General features: G+C 51.3%; 1 protein-coding gene across 3 annotated transcripts in view; it reads right to left on the bottom strand.

The window, feature by feature from the left end:
• Nucleotides 1–1,762: 1,762 nt before the first annotated feature.
• The window catches only part of LOC133348896 (E3 ubiquitin-protein ligase DTX1-like), a 31,037-nt gene continuing 16,216 nt past the window's right edge, over nt 1,763–16,583 (bottom strand). For 2 of the 3 annotated variants that reach the window (XM_061561991.1, XM_061561993.1), the window contains exons 3-10: nt 13,781–14,633; nt 12,018–12,079; nt 10,613–10,753; nt 9,855–9,919; nt 8,237–8,395; nt 7,567–7,728; nt 6,907–6,996; nt 1,763–6,406 (exon numbers count right to left, since the gene is read on the bottom strand). In XM_061561991.1, coding sequence (XP_061417975.1) covers nt 6,182–6,406; nt 6,907–6,996; nt 7,567–7,728; nt 8,237–8,395; nt 9,855–9,919; nt 10,613–10,753; nt 12,018–12,079; nt 13,781–14,633 — 1,757 coding nt within the window. In that variant the 3' untranslated portion in view covers nt 1,763–6,181. The remainder of the gene's footprint in view (nt 6,407–6,906; nt 6,997–7,566; nt 7,729–8,236; nt 8,396–9,854; nt 9,920–10,612; nt 10,754–12,017; nt 12,080–13,780; nt 14,634–16,583) is intronic. The other variant, XM_061561994.1, reaches the window with a different exon arrangement.

Here is a 16,583-nt window from a genome sequence, read left to right as displayed (position 1 = left end):
CTCACCGAATATCGAGTCTGGGTCACGAGCAGGCTGCAGCGTGCACGCGACAGCAGCCACACCAAAATTCGAGACGCACACTAAACTGGGTGTGTCGCCGGGTGAATAAAAATCCCCGCGTCGCCAACTCGGCTGCACGCGTATCTCAGAGAGAGCTGGAACCATTCAGTTCATCCTGAGACCTCACCCTTTGGACCAAGAGGGCCCCCCCCCTCATCTGTCCTCGTCTGTTTACCTAGGAACAGGTATTTTCACTTTCGCGTCCCCTATTATTGTGCTCCCACGTGGTTTGCAACTCGTGCATCCTCGAACTACACCGTCGACGTCACGACATCAAGTTTAAGAAGTCGCCGCTCGGAACTCGGAGCAATTGAACGGCGAACCTTTTCAGACGGGCTCCTGGAACGCGACCAAACAACCACTTCCGATGTCACTTCACTGAAACTCCACGGAGGTGGTAATGGTGCCCTGTCAAGCCCTGTAAAGTAGTGTTCGTTGCACATAAACAAAGGTTTACGGATCCGAACCAGTTCAAGTGAAAGCTAAAATCGATCGCCTTTTTCTTGTTTCGTTTGTCAAGTCATCGGGAGCAACATTTGAGAACCAAACCCTTCAGGCAGTGGCTTGCAGCCCAAGAGTCGCAATCCAGCAACTCGGGACTCGGGACACCATCACCACTGAATATTAAAGCAGCAACCACCCCCCGACCCCCTCCCATGCTGCACACACACTCGAGCCTGCAAGTGCGAATTTAGTCTTCCCGTTTGGGGGGCGATGCTGCAATGTGGCTGTTCCCAATTGCGTACAATACAATTTGCGAGCAATATATCAACAGTTGCAATGATCCATTATATTATCAGGCGTCGGCAACATGCGGCTACGAGGCTGCCCCCTAGTGGGCAGCCGTTTAAAAAAACGTAAATCTTAAAACAAGATTTTACGTAAAGATAATTTGTTAAATATGGCAGGAAATGGGTCACTATGGAATGTCTTGGTGACGATAAAATGTACAACAAACTATTGTTAAATAATAAGTGGGGGGGGGGGGGGGACGACGACACACCTAAATAGACAAAGTTTATTCCATCACCTATGTTAAGTCAGAATGTGTGCCATCTGCTGTAAACCTCCTGCCGTGTTTGTGTACAAGTGGCTCTTGCTTGTGATGGCGGCTCTCGAACTATTTTGGTCAAAGACCAAAAACCCCGGTGGCTCTTCGTCATCGAAAGGTTGCAGACCCCCTGGCCACGACGCACCCACGTGAGTCACTCGGCCACCATCCCTCGCAAGTCCTCAGTCACGAGTTAAAACCCAGTTTCCCAAACACGCCCTCTTCCGCATTACATCCATCTACGCCTGACTATTACTGGTAGGAACCTCCTGGTTACACCAGCCCACAGGGGATTATTGTCCGTCCGTCGTGCAGGGAGGGGCTGGGTGGGGGGTGGGGAGGGGCTGGTCACCCCGTGGTGCCCTTATAAAACTCAACGTTTAACCTACTCACGCCGGCTTGTGCCCGCCCTCACAGTCGGGCATATTTGCGAAATACACAACGCCGCCGTTGACCCTGGCCATTGACCGAGCAACCCAACGTTCCTACCAGCTCCCTCCGCAGGAATATGTTAATAAGCCGGACAAATTTACGAACAATAAAACAATCTTGGCTGTGGCCAGTGGGCATGAAGACTGGGAAGTGTTCGTTCTGGGAACCGTTCCAGAGGTGGGGGACACGAGAAATAATTTCCACGCAGTAGTCTCAGAACAACGTATACATAAACATCCCCGTGTCCTTTATTGTCTCTCATTTTGTCATTTCAACTACATGGTAAATGTTTATAAGTTAGGCGTGTTAATCTGCAAACCAACATTAATACAAACAAAAAAAGTGTCCGACAATGCATGTAATCACAACGGAACAAAATAGCAGTACCAACAGGAAAATGTACAAAATATTAATTCCAGAAGGGCGATTGTTTCACCGCACGACCAGCGAAGGAAGGTTATTGTTTACCAGCTGACCGAGACGGACACGCGGGATTTGCGCTGGCACAGAAGCCACGTGTTCTTCAAACCAATTTACATCGGCGTCACGCCATGAGATGAACACATTTTTCCATTAGTAAATGTTACATCGATCGCAAGCGAGAAATATTAGCAGCCTCAAGTAAAAACCCTGAAAGATGACGTCAATTACCCCCCCCCCCTCGTTCGTTTTCCACTGGCACATCCGAGCTGTGCCAACGCGGGGTACCGCATGCAGTACGGGGATGGCTTTACGCTGAATATTTGCCGAGCTCAGCTGGTACCAAACTGTGAAATTCCGGCCTTACAAGACATCTTAATCTGGCTCTGGGCCCAGCGGTGGGGATGGGGGGGGGGCAAGGCTAACAACATGTCCGAGACATCGGCCAGGTTACACCAAGGACACGTTACCGCGTCTTTCGCATGCGGCACGACTCATTCATCGTGACGTCAACGGCGCGGCTCGGCTTTTTACAGTGGAAAAACAACCTGCCTTGTCCTGATACACGCGGCGCTACCTTGGCTCGGTTCAGATGCGCAGCGGGGGGGGAAGAGGAAACGCGTCAACTTTTTAAGTCACCCGAGTTGTCTTATCCGGCACTAAGTGGAGCATTCTCGTACGTCCTGCAAAGCGGTCACCCCGCATGGCATCGAATGGGAACTTTTTTTTATTACAAAAAAAAAACCATCGAGGCTTTTTTTGTGCAATTATTGGTTGACCAGGCTGAAGACAAAACAGTGCCGGGCTCAATTGCTACGACACCTCGAGCCACGCGGCCACCCCTCCACACAAAAGTGGCATTCTCGCACTCCCGATAACCATTGGAAAACAAAGCGAAACAACAAAGACGCAACTGAAACATGCTCTCAGGAAATCACTGAGCAAACCCTCCAGTCAGAGCAACACAAGGCCTCTCAACAAATCGCGTACCGCGTTTGCTGGGTAATTTTTACCATTTTACCACGTGCCCGCCCCCCCCCCCCCCCCCGTTAAACATTTTCGTACAATCTTGCGAAAAAACATTATAAAAAATGAACAACCTCCTCCACTGTGCTGCCTTTAAGGCTCAACATATCCCGCTTAAAGTAATCGTCGGTTCATTCCTCTGCGGAACAAGTCCTCCATCGGTCGGAAGGTTACAGGAAGAAAGTCGTTAATGCGGGCGACCAATGGAGAGAAACACAAGAGCCACCTCTAACCGCACGCACGACATTGTGCTGTTAAAAGTCACATTCATGTCCATTAAACAATGCGATGGCACATCTGTGCGTAGCGTTCGTCGGACGGTGCAGGTGAAATCTAAGAGAGTTTCGTGCTTAACTTTTTCAAAAAGTCACGCGAGCGAGCGATTTCCGTGATCTCACATTCAGCAGGGACGTTTACTGCCAAGCGGGCCGTGCGCACACAGCCCCTGACACGGTGCAGATGTTGGTCATCTTTCTCCTCCGCCGCAACAGACACGTTAATCATTAGTATTACGATATAATTTGTTCTCGTTATTAGTATTATTGCTATATAATTTTTCTTTACAATTATCTTCTAACTTTTTATTTTAGTTGTATTATTACGATTTGAAGCACAAACTCATTATCACGAAATTGTCGCAACTGATAATTTCCCTGCGTCGTTGTAACCACGAGCGCAGAAACACCACCAACAACCACCACCAACCACCACAAATGCGCTTCACTTCGAGGACAATCAACCGCGGCGACGGCGTCAATCTCGGTCTTTTACGTCGCATCTCGTCAGATGTACATCTCCACTCAAATCCATCCATGGGGTCCCACACGTGGAGCGGCTCCGTCAATAAAGCGCCGTCGACAGCCCTCCCTCCCCACGCGCCGACGCCTACGAGCGTCACCCAAGTGCCGACGGAGCACGGCCTCCATCGCCATCACCTTCCCTGACTCGCAAGCTCGCCCCCCCGCCTCCGCAGAGCAGAGGCGACGAGCCGTTCGTCTTGCATTAACCCTGCGGTCGGGCTATAGGGCGCGCATCTCAAAGACACGTTCTTTAGAAGCCATGCATTAGGGTGCCACTCAATATGCATACGGAAAAGTTAAGTCTACATTTTCTGCGATCACAACCTCTCCATTTGTTACCTTTGGTGTTAAAAGTCTACTGCTGAATGCCATTCTAACCTGTTAATATTTAAAGGTTCCTCCGGATTATCTTTGATCTGCATAGTTTCCTCTTACTACGCACCTCCGATTAGCACGGCTGGCTACGTACGATGCGAATGCTCGATTCAAATCCGTCGAGCAACCAGTAAATAAAAAGGGATTGTCTTCAGACTCGCAGCGCTTCGGTTTAACAGGCAAGCGAATGAAACCAGGAAGCATGACCACGGAAATAACAAGCATTAATTTTGAGTGGCACCCTATCATGCATTTTGGAACAGAGGTGGGGCCTTGTGCACATGCCTGACCTTTCAATCTTGGGCTAACGGCGCATGGCACTCAAATTGTAAAAGGCGTGCCGGGGGAAAATTGGCTCTGGGATAATATGCAAATGCACAGAGTGACGCCGCAGCTGTACACACACACACAAGTGATGACAAGTCCCAGGGCAGACGAGTGGTCACAATCTGTCGCCAGGCATCGAAGTTCCAGCTTGACAACTAATAACTATGCACAGTACACTATACGCGATTCCAACATTTATCGTTAAGGCTGGGAGATAGTTCAAACTGAGCACTGAGGTTAACACAAACACCAAACACGGATAAGGACGCATAACCGTGACCGGCTTTGTTGTCCACCACAACAACAAGAAAAAACATACGTGGCCCTCAATCGGCCAGCGAGTTGCGCTTCATGCACACAAAGCGGCAAATTAAAGCGAAACCAAAAATATGATTAATGTACAACACCAAAAAGAATTACACGAGACCGCCTGAACATTCTGCGTTTGCTGCGAAGGGCAGGCGGACGAGTTAAAAAAAAAAACGAGACTCGTCTTGTGAGCGGGAATAATTCTGTACGCCCCTGCCGCTTCTCTCGCATGAGGTTACGCCCCTTGCAGCCAAAGGACTTTCCGCTTTATAGTACACAGTGCGCCATCTGCAAAGATGAACAATATATTTCCCAGTCAGGGATACTCATATACGTCATAAGGTATTGTATTTCTTAACCTCTTCCTCAAATCTTTTAAACTATTCATTTCTCAACAAAGAAAACATTGCTAGTAACTCAGAGGTACGAGACGTACTTCTGACATAAGACCTCATCGCAACGAGACCCAGGTTTACTTTTGCTCCTGCGGCCGTGCGCGGGGATTGCGAGGCATCGGAAGATGTAAACACAGCAGATATGATTACACCACATCGCGCCACCATCTTGCAGTGCGATGGCGTGGCGTGACACAGCTCGACAGATCCGCACCACCTCGTTCCCAGCGCCATCGCGCTTGCGTAGAAGCCTTCTCTGTAACACGCGCAAGCGCACGCCCCCTCCTGTCCACCACGGGCCATTTCACACAGTGCTTGCCGCCGCCCTGAAACACAAAAGGGCCCCCCCCCCCCCTTCGCCATCTCCCTCCAAAACTCAAGCGCTCATGCCGTCAAACGCGGCTCCAAATCTCCTCTGCTGATGTGCTGATGTGATCATGCAATGCACGCACGCACCCCCCCACCCCACCCCGAAAGCTTCAGTGCAAAGCAGCAGCAGCCACCGCTGTCTGCGCCATCGCAGCCTTAGAGCACAAACAAAAAGCAAAGTCACCGGGGCTTCCGGATTTCGCTTGCACACAAACGCAGTTGTCGAACGTGGGGTTCACAGCGGGGAGGTACGATTTCAACAGCGAAGCGCATGTACAAGGCTGTAAGGTAAGGACGGTCTTAATGACTGATCGATTAATAAGTGCCAGGTCCTCGAGAGGTTACGACAAAAGGCGAGCGATGACTCGGAAGAGAGTAAAGATGACAGAGAGTCGGCACGGGAGGAACGTGAGATCAAACCCCGGGGGGGAGGAGTGGCCACGGACGTGGGCAAAGCTTCACTCCCCCCTGTGGTCTCGACCATCGACTCTCGGTCAATTGGCCGCTGCCACTGGCCCGAGTTCGAAGTGAACGTGGCAGGAGGGCGGGTGGGGAGCCGGAGGGCGGGAGGGGGGCGGGAGGGGGGGGGCCGGTGGGGGGCGGGGCCCGAACGCACGCTAGTCGAGCAGCAAGGCCTCGGTGACGCCCTGTGCGGCCAGCTCGGCCTGCACATTCTGCAGGTAGTTGGGGTCGGGGAATCCGTGGCCCGTCACGTTGGAGCCGAACTCCGTCTTGTGGTGGATCTCGTTCCACACGACGGTGTCCGCCTCGCCCGTGGTGCTCGACGTGCCCACCGTGAAGATGAGCCGCCGCTCCCACGCCACGATCAGCAGCTTCAGCACCTGGATGGGGGGGCGGCGGCGTTAGCAGGAGCAGTAGTAGCAGCCGCACCGGATCGCCAATATTTTAACCATGCAAACGGTAACGAAATTGAATGGAATGAAATATACTACTCAACAGAGATGGGACAAAGTCATTGTTATGCAAGTCCAAGTCGAGTCTGAAGTCATCAAATTCATGACTCGAGTCTGACTCGAGTCCAAGTCACATGACTCGAGTCCACACCTCTGCTACTCAATATTTGTAACAATCGAAAACGTTTTTACTTTCACTCTTATACTTCCCATCGAATCGATAACTTCCTCGAGAACTCTCACGACCCAGCCTCTCCTCTCTCTTCGGCGGATGCTATCGTGGTGCCAGGGCCTTCGAAACGACGCTGCTAATTTCCTTAATTGCCCCCGGCTTCGCGCTGTCGACCCAGCGGTACGAACGGCCGCACCGCAGTCCATTGGCAGATTTGTGGGCGATCGCAGGAGCAGCAACCCCCCCCCCCCTTCACCTTGCGTCCCTCCTCGCTGTCCGGCAGGTAGCAGTGGCGGGGGAAGCCGCGGGCCGTGAATTTCTTGCCCGGGTTTGGATGCTCTGGCCCCTGTTGGCGCAGCATACGTAAGGGGGTACAGGGTAGGGGAGGGGGGGGGGTGCAACGTAGAGCAATGTCACAAAACACGAAACGTCAAGGGGGGTGCGGGGAGGTCAATACCACCCTCTGCGTAAAGTTTTTAGTACAAAGTTGCATTGCTTTTGGGGGGGGAGGGGGGGACTTGCACTCTTGAAAACCGGCCAATTTAATCACACCCAAGCAAACGCATTTTTGCACCGACAGCTACCCGGCAGCTGCTGCACTGCTGAGTAGATGTATTGTCCAATGCGTACGCAATATCTTGCCTAACTTGTTTGAAAAAATATATTCATGGAAGTATAATTCAACTGCCACATTGCGTTGGAAAAATACGTTGGCCCAAAAACTAACGGTGATCAGAGGTTTCAAGCTCGTATGACGTTGTTCGTAACCAACAAATATTGTATTTTACAAATTTCATGACGGTCTACCGACAGATTAATGTAACTTGACTAGAGTGCATCTTGTAACGCTGCTACAGTGCATTTTCCATCAAAGGAGGGGGGGGGGGCACAGGCCAGAAGGGGGACTTGTGAGCACCTGGGTGCCGGATGGGATGTCGTAAATGATGCGGATGGCGTGGCAGTCGGGCTGGCCGGGCAGTGAGAACGGAATAACGTGGAACTCCATCTTGCCGGGCGGCTGAGTTCCCGTCTTCTCCCCGTAGATCGTCTTGCACGTCGGGCACTGCAGACTCCCATCCTGGAGAGGAATTAACAAAGATAAAATATCTCCCATGTAGGCCTACGCAGACTATTTGGCCCAAGTGCTGTTGAGTAAGCACCTACCGAGGCCGGCGCAATGCCCGACCGCTTTGTCTCCCCGGCGTAGATTGTTTAAACGTCCCACCAGGCGCTCGCTTAAAGCCGAGGCCGACACAGAGGACACCTTGAAACGATTCAGGCATCACTTGCCACTGCTGTTGGGACGTGGCCCGGAGTCGAACTCGGGTCACCACTGTTTCCATACTTTCACGGGCTCCCACGGCCTTGCCCCCCCGTCAATCGCGAGCGTCCTTTCAAATAAAATCTGCCGTCGTCCTTCCCGTCTTTCACCCGGGCAGACTGAGTTTGTTTCCCGGACATTACCAACAACATCACATGACAAACATCACATCACCACATGACACCGCCCCCCGCTCATTACAAAATCATGGCCATCCTGCCGCCCCCCTCCGTCGGGACAGCAGACGAGGATGTGTCGCCCGCACCTTGTTGCCGTTGCTGTACATGGCGACGAGGCAGAGGAGGTGGAACGCGTGGCCACAGCGGCCCAGCTGGCCCAGCCCGTCGGCCCGCACGCCCGTACAGCCCGTCATGCCCTCGTAGCCCGAGGGCACGGCGAGGCGCTCCATGCAGATGGTGCAGTCCTGGCGCGCAAGGGGGCGGGAGCAAGGCGAGAGTTTACACGGCAAAGCTTCAAACTTGCTTACTTGATCTTTTGAGGCCGAGACAACGGAAGGGAAGCCCATGATCGGGTCAAGCTTTCAATTAGTAAAGAATTAATCTGAATAAGAGTAATAATCATCATCATCAGATGCAGTTTCTTCACGGTGTCCACGTGTTAACAGAAAGTTGTGGGTTCGATCTCGACCTTGACAAATGCATATTTGGAGTTTGCGTGCCCTCCCCGTGGCCGTGTGGATTTTTCTCCCCCCCCAACATTTAGAATCAACATCACACGTTTAGAGTATTTGGCTGCAATAAATTTCCACACGACAAGTCACTTCGTTGAGCTATCATGTGGCCCAGGTCGCTTCTGAAAAAGAGCTATATAGCTCAGTGGGCCTTAACGGGTAAAATAAAAATCGTTCGAGTTTAGTTTGTTTAGGACGAAGGCCTTGCAAAGTAGCTGCCGCCTCTCAATCCTGCAGCGGTAATAACCCATGTAAGAACTTTCACGTTAACTGAATGCAGTCACTCCATCTCGCTGGTGGACGTCCCCTCGGGAATGTTCCGTTCCAAATACCAGTAGTATTATACTCGTTGGTTCGTTCGGTAAAGTCACGTATGTAGAAATAAAATACAATTTAAATCAATTACAAATTAAATTTAAACAAATCACGACGTTGCGAACGCAACACAAGCGCTCGTCATCAGGTGAAAATGGGGCAAAACACAGAGCGAGGGAACACACAGAGGGACATCACACACAGAGCACACAGAACGGCAAACTGCACGGAGGCAAATACAGCAAGAAGATGGGAGACGAGAACTCAACAAACCTTAGAAACATCACGTGATGCAAACCAGTCGGCCAACACAGTTAGACACTAACCTGGTTGACCACTAATTTGAAAAGACTGCTAAATTTTGTGTTCATCTGCTGGACAGAACATACCAATGTAAACAGAGGACAAATACTCACGAACAGACACGAGGTACAAGGTAGCAGAGATACATACACGGAGAAGACACAGAGGGAAAGATGTTTAGGGCAGCACAGAGGGACAACAGAGCAACACCACGCCAAGAGACACACACACATGGAGAGGCACACAGAAAGACGCCCGGAGAAATAACATACAGGGCTGTAGAGGTGGGGGAAGGGAAGGGGTGGAGAAGGTCCAATGCAGGCAACAAATCGTGGGAAACAATGGGGAAACAGAGACACCAACCATGGTAAACGAAAGCGAAGAAAAATTGCAACAAGCAGAGATACATACACAGAGAAGACAACACAGGGAAAGATGTTTTGGACAGAATTGTAAGGACAACCTCCCAGCAGAGGTGAATTAATCTAGAATTAGTAGTAACCAGTAGTATTCCTATTTGCAAAGAGTTATTTACAGACGGGGAAAAGATGGTGTTCGTCCACAGTCAGCTCACCTCATCCGGTGGGTTTTTCATCATTTGCAGGTATTTCTTCACCACATCTTCAGGTGATTTCTTTCCTATTATCAAACAAACAGCTCTATCAGTTAAATATTGCCATTTCTATTATCCATACACAACCGCCAAAATGGACGTGGACGGTTGTTTCTTTAAAAGGACAGGCACATGCCCATTTTGGAAACCCCACCTCCCGCCCCCCATCCGGAACTGAACCCATGATAAGCAAAATAAAAAGAAGAGAAAGAAGAGAGATCATCGAAGAGATCACTAAAAATGTACAATCATCTTGAGCATATAAAGCGCATGCTGCTCGGAGCGAAGCTTCATAACAACACTTTTACGCAATGCTTGGGCGAGAATTAACGCTGTTTAAACAACTCTCTCCCGACGGATGTAAGGGGAATGGGCAAAATCACACGCGTCCGCGAGGTTTCCAAAATGTTAATGTTTACCAATCCTCAAGTAAAAAAACAAACCACAACACAGCTCATTTCACCTCCCCACAAATTAAACATGTTTATTCCGAAATCCTTTTGCCTTCACAAAAAACAATAATAATGCACGAGGCAACTGTTTAAACAAACTCTCTCAATCCGTTTTGAATTTCGGGGGTCTCATCTTGCTGGGTGAGCCTTTCACATGATTGCTGCTGCTGGCTTTGCCAGATGAGCCTCGCTCGGTCAACTCCAAGGACACAGCCGATGGCGTGGCATGGGGGGGGGGGGGAACGGCCGAGCAAGCGTCGTCGTCACCTTTCTTGCCCTTGGACTTCTTGATCTTGCGGCAGGTGCCAGAGACGCCGGGCACGGGTCGCAGCTCGTCTTTGCTCACGGCTGGAGGATGGAAGAGATGCTTAGGGAGGGCGCGAGTCATGGGGAGCAGCCCCCCGCCGGCTGGGACCGACCGCCACGGGCCAACGATGGCACACGGAAGGGGGAGTTGGGGGTGGTGGTAGAGTAGTATGGGTCAGAGAGAGCAACAACAACAGGGTAGAGAAGGAGAAGATCGAGGGCATGAAGTGGCAGGCAGAGAAGGGCAGGGCAAGACAAGGAGAGGGTAAGAGGCAGGATTAGAACATAGCAAGCAAGGAACGCGAGTTAGAACGTGACGGAGGATGGCTAAGTAGTGTGGGAATGTTTCTGTGTTGTGAGCAGGAAGGGAAAAAGGTGCTGCGCGCTGCAAGTGCTTGCTGACATCACTGCTGATGGAAGGGCCTCCACAAGAACGAGCTACATAGTTGCTCTAGAGGATATTTGTCATCTCTTTGACGCTGGCAGACATTCTGGAAGCGGGAGTACCCACACTTTACCCCATCACACGCGATCTGTCGTTCAAACTAGCTGTGGCGACGGAGGCTGAGGGAGAACGAAACTGAAGAAACTCGCCCAAGGTTTAAATTGCCACGCTGGGAGATCTGATTGACCCGGCGACCGCTGAATTGCAAGTCTGGTGTGCTGCTCACCGTAATGCTACGGCAGCAGCATCCTATTAATCTATAAAGCGTCTAAATCCTATTGCGTCTAAAGCTGGTGGTGATCGACGCGTTGATGGCTTTCATCGCGATTTCACACTTAACAGAGTGGCCCGCGTGAAGGCTGCCATCTTCCGCTCCAAGATGGTGGTGGTGTAGCATGGCTAGAATGGGCCCTGGGTGCACGGGTTAAAATGAGACCCCCCGTACTACCCCCTTTCCGACTTGATTTCCCTGCATTTCGTAGCCTGGTGCCTGGCCAATCCTCCACTCCCCCGCCCCCCCTTACGCCATCCGCCCTCGTCGCACGCTCCACTCCCCCAGTGTGCTACCCTGTCACACCGAGGCAGCATCCCTCCGTGTTGTTCGTAAGCAATCTAAACTCGACGGGGCGACGGTATTGAGTTATGGAGGTCAGACTAATTTTACGATTCAGCAGCAGCGGTTGCAACAGCAGAGAGGAAAGATTCTCTTTCAAGAAGTGACCATTGCGTGACTCGGCTTAGCGCGCGTGCCAAGTTTCCAATAGACATAAAACCGAAGGCAGCAGACGGCAACGGGATCACAAGATCGACGCGTAATACATCTTCTGATCTGTTCAAAGGCATTCCAAATCCATTACGCGTTGAAAATAAGTTATGTCCCCATTATAAATGTGTCTTTTTCTATCACATCACTAGGCCTACCTGCAAATGCAGACTGCAGAGATATTGGAAGGTTCATTGCATTTCCTGGAAGTGAAGGCATCCTTAAAGAAAGAAAGAAAGAAAAGGTCAACTGTAAGACGTAAAATCATGACAAGTACACATGCAGAGCCCCTGTTTCTATCCACGACGGGATGAGGGCTTTTCCGCACCTCTTCCCAGCGTCACGGTCACTGAGCACAGGCACAAAAACGCCAAGCGGACAGCAACAGCCTACACCCTTGATTGAAGGTGTAAGAGATGAGAGTCAACACGTTTCTCAAAATTACAAGATAAGGGATTTATTTGAGCATACTTTGCCCCGCTGGTCAGTGCGGGGTCTTCAGTGACTGGGACATCAGCCGTGGAAGCATAGGCGTCAAGCATGAAAACGGATTGAGCCGCACTGCCCCTCTGGCCCACCGCATTATCCCCGCAAGCCACTGCGAAGACAGCAGTTTCGCGCAGGGTGACCCCTCCCCCCGTGCAAAGCGCAACGCGGGCAGAACCCTGCTGCGTCCCAGATCTTACGAGATCTCGGGCACGTTCGCTGGCGATCGGTAGTTGGGAGAACCGTTACGGCAGTTCGTACGTTGGGGAAAGCGCAGCACGCGTGTGCAAACTGTGAAGTGAAGGAAGCAACTTCTGCTGCAGTCTTTGGCAGGCGAGGAGCGATAAACAGATGACAGGAAAAATACCGAGCCGACAGAATAATTAGCTTTTCTGGTTGAGATTTGTGGGAAGTGGCTAGACTGATGTTGTCAGCGAGAAAAATTTGCATTCTGCTCAAGACCTGACAGCATGCTGAATATGTATCATCATGTCATGCTTTGAAACGCTTGTTTATGGCACCGTTACAAAGCAAGCGAAGCAGACCCCCGTCTGTATAATATTAATACTAACCACAATTCACTACAGCAGCATACAATTAACCGAGTACAATGTTTGCTGTGCTGAACAGACACCAAGAGGTGTCTGTCGATGGTTCTTGCCCAATAGCAATAAAGCGACCCAGCACCATTTGTCCTAGAGGCTTCATCCTGCCAAGTCTCATAAAAAAACAGTGCCGGGTTTGCTGCTTAACCAAATGCTTGTCCACAAAGGTTGCAGGCGGATGGACTAAAATGTTATTTAGCATTTATACGTTTACATGAGGTGTACAAAAGCAATAATGTAGCTCGCAACGCAACGAACCTGGCGACCCAAGTTCAATTCCTGCTCACGGCCAACATCAGTGAAGATTATCTGAACCGGTCCTGTGCCTCCTCTAGGTCGACTCGGCCTCAAATGAGTACCTGGTGTGGTGTGTAAACATCGCCACTGGGGAGACAAAGGCGGCCGGGCGTGGTGCTCGCTAACAGCACTTGCCCCAACAGTCTGTTAAGGCTACACAGGGGATCTTTGTCTTTTTATATATACACACACACACATACACTTTTAAAAGTTATGATAATACAACAAACAACATAAACTATAGGGGCAAGTGCTGTTAGCGAGCACCTATGAAGGCCGGCACGGCACACGAGGGGGTGGGTGGCCAATACCACGCCCGGCCGCCTTTGTCTCCACAGTGGCGATATTTACACACCGCACCAGGTACTCATTTGAGGCCGAGTCGACCTAGGGGAGAACCCTGAACCGGTTCAGATAATCGTCACTAGTGTTGGCCGTGAAGCGGGAATCGAACCCGGCTCCCCAGGTTCGTAGTGCTCCGCTACACTGACCACGGTGACACCAACATTCCCGTGAAGCGTACAAACCCTCACCCTGGTGGTGGCAGCGCAGCAGCAAGCCTCATTGGGCCACCCCTGGCCGTTGGCCCCATCCTGCTGATGGGTACGACCGGACCCAGGCCCTGCGGCATCGGCACCCCGACACCGGCGACGGACGACGTCGGCGACAGCGGCGGGGGCCCCGGGCGCGCGGCCGCCGCCGGCACCGGCATGCCGGACTGGCTCGCCTTGCGCTTCTGCGTCGGAGGGCGGCCCTGGCACTGCTGGCAGCCGCACGACAGCGGCCACGCCTGGGTCGACTGCGCGTGCGGCACGGGGCTGCCCGGCGACGACGACGCCGCCGCCGCCGCCTGCGTCGGCACCGGCGAGGTAGCGGCCGTCACCAGCGGTCCGCTGCTGTGCGACGAACCATTTCCCTGACCCGCACCCGGTCCGGGCTGCAGCGTCTGCGCCACGAACTGCATGTGTCCCAACGCAGCACCGCCCGCCTGCTGGTGCTGCTGATGCTGCTGGTGATGTTGCTGCTGCTGGTGCTGGTGGTGCTGCGGCTGGTGGTGGTAGTGGGGTTGCGGATGCATTGGAAGAGGCGGCGGCGGGCTTGAAGCGGGCGGGTACGGCGCCTCGTACGTGACGAGAATGCGGCGGCGGAAGTTCGTGCGCGGGTTGATCTGGCACATGTTGGAGAAGTCGACGTAGTAGGGGAGGCCCGAGAGCGCAGTCAGGTCGAGGCCCGGCCGCCGGCGCTCGTAGGCGTCCTGCAGCGCGGCGCACAGGTCCGCCTCGTAGCACGTCCACGCGCCACCGTCCTGCTCCCACTTCCACACGATGCCGCGGCCTGGCGCCGAGTCCACCGGGAAGTAGCGCTTGCGGATCGGGCGCATGGTGCCTGAGCGGTGCGGCAACGGCGGGGAGATGATCGGCGAAGGCAAGCGCAGAGGTCACGGTGACGGTAGGTTGGGGATGGCGGTCGTTTGTTGTGGTCGTGGTGATTTGTTGTGGTCGTGGTGGTGGTGGTGATAGTGGTGATGGAGGCGAGGATAGAATGGGAGTGGTGGTGGTGGAGGTGGGAAACAGAGGAGATTAAATACACATGGTGGTAACAATTACATTTCATAGAAATATATTCAACAAAGACTGCATGCCATCAAATAAAATATGGCTCTCCACCTAATTTGGCTAAATTCCACAAATGGGAATGGTTTTACTACCAAATGACGATATTTAGCCCCAGTGTCAGGGCGGGTGGAAAATTGCTGCCCCGTGTCGATCGGAGGTTACGTTACTAGATCTCAGAAGAAGTTCCCCATCATCCACTTCTGTGGGCCGTTCTCCACACTAAGGGCTGCACTGCTCTGCGGAAGATCTGAACGGATTCTTCCATCTCACGACATGATGCCGATAAAGGAAATCGTGATTGGAGTACAATATAGAAAAATAAACGTAACAAATATGTCAATAGGGCAAGTAACGTTGAACTGGAAAGGATTATGCATCGGGTAAATATGGGTATTTGTTTAATCGGCTTTAACGAGTGCCCCTTGTGTTTTGTTTGGATGTTAACACATGGATTTTTCTGCCGAGCTAATTGCCACCGTGGTTAGAGGACAAAGCATTACTGTCGGAAGGTCGCGAGTTCAAATCTAAGTCAGGGGTCGACTTGGAATACCTTCTTACAGTCGGGTCAAACGTCACAACAAAATCTCCCCGACGTGTCCAATCCTGACCGTGGGAGCCAAGTGGGGTTGAGTCTGGTTAGCAGAGTACACAGTTACTTGGAGGACTGACTGCATGGGGAAAAACAGAGGTTGATGAAGAAAGCTTGGACTGCGACTCTGTGGCCTGGCGATGGCATTGCAGCCATTCATTCATGAACAGCTCTCTCTGTGTTTAAATAAAGGAATGATTTTTGACAAAGCTGGCATTTTTATTCTCCTCCTACCTCTTCCTCGTTTCAAAAGTAAAAACAAATGCCGCGTATTACACGCAACTATGAATCTACAACAGAGCCAAAAGGTATGCAAGGGCTATGGTATTGATGCAGTTGAACAATCGAGCGTGCAGACATTCACGTTTTGATTTTGTAATAAGAAAAGTATAAATTATAACAACAAAAACAAGTTGGAAAAAAGAAACAGGCCCCGCGTGGGTCTCGCGCTTGCTAATAAATTATGCACCAAGACGGGCGGAGTGTTTAATCTTTCATTCGGGAAACAAAAGCCTTTCATGCTTGTGAAGAACACGCGCTCGCACGTTTAAAATTAAACGTGTTAGAAAAACACCAAACCAAAAATACAATTATTTTGTAAGTGGCAAGCTCAGTGCGCCTAACAGCTAGCACACAGTGGAACATTGTTCGTTAAACACACACATAAACGTCAACATTTGAAGCTTTATTGCATCTAGAAGAATGGGCGCATACAACAGCGATGAGAAATTCGAACGTGACGTTGATTCACGAGGCCTTAAAAGCTGAAAATAAACAACAATATACTCTTATATTAAACACACCTATATACCCTTATAGACTACGGGTAAAAGCGATGCTTGCGAGCGCCTCGTAAGGAACCGCAGTGCACATAAAAAGCCGTTGTGGCCGGCACCCCGCAGCCGACCATTTGTATCTCTACACCACACCAGCTGCTCATTTGAGGCCGAGTCAACCTACGAGAGGCCCATTTGTCACTGACTTTGCGCATGGCCAGGAACTGAATGCAGTTCACCCGGATTACAGAAGTGTATTAACTGCTGCGTCACTGCTGCCCACTACAAAGACAAAGAACCCAGTCTAGCCTATAAAGGCTGTTAGGACAAGTGCTGTCAACGAGCAACGATTAAG

Source organism: Lethenteron reissneri, chromosome 28 (assembly GCF_015708825.2).
Source record: "Lethenteron reissneri isolate LAM-NWPU_2019-01 chromosome 28, ASM1570882v1, whole genome shotgun sequence".
In the NCBI taxonomy this organism is placed as follows: Eukaryota; Metazoa; Chordata; class Hyperoartia; order Petromyzontiformes; family Petromyzontidae; genus Lethenteron; species Lethenteron reissneri.
This window is presented reverse-complemented; position numbering and strand designations above follow the sequence as displayed.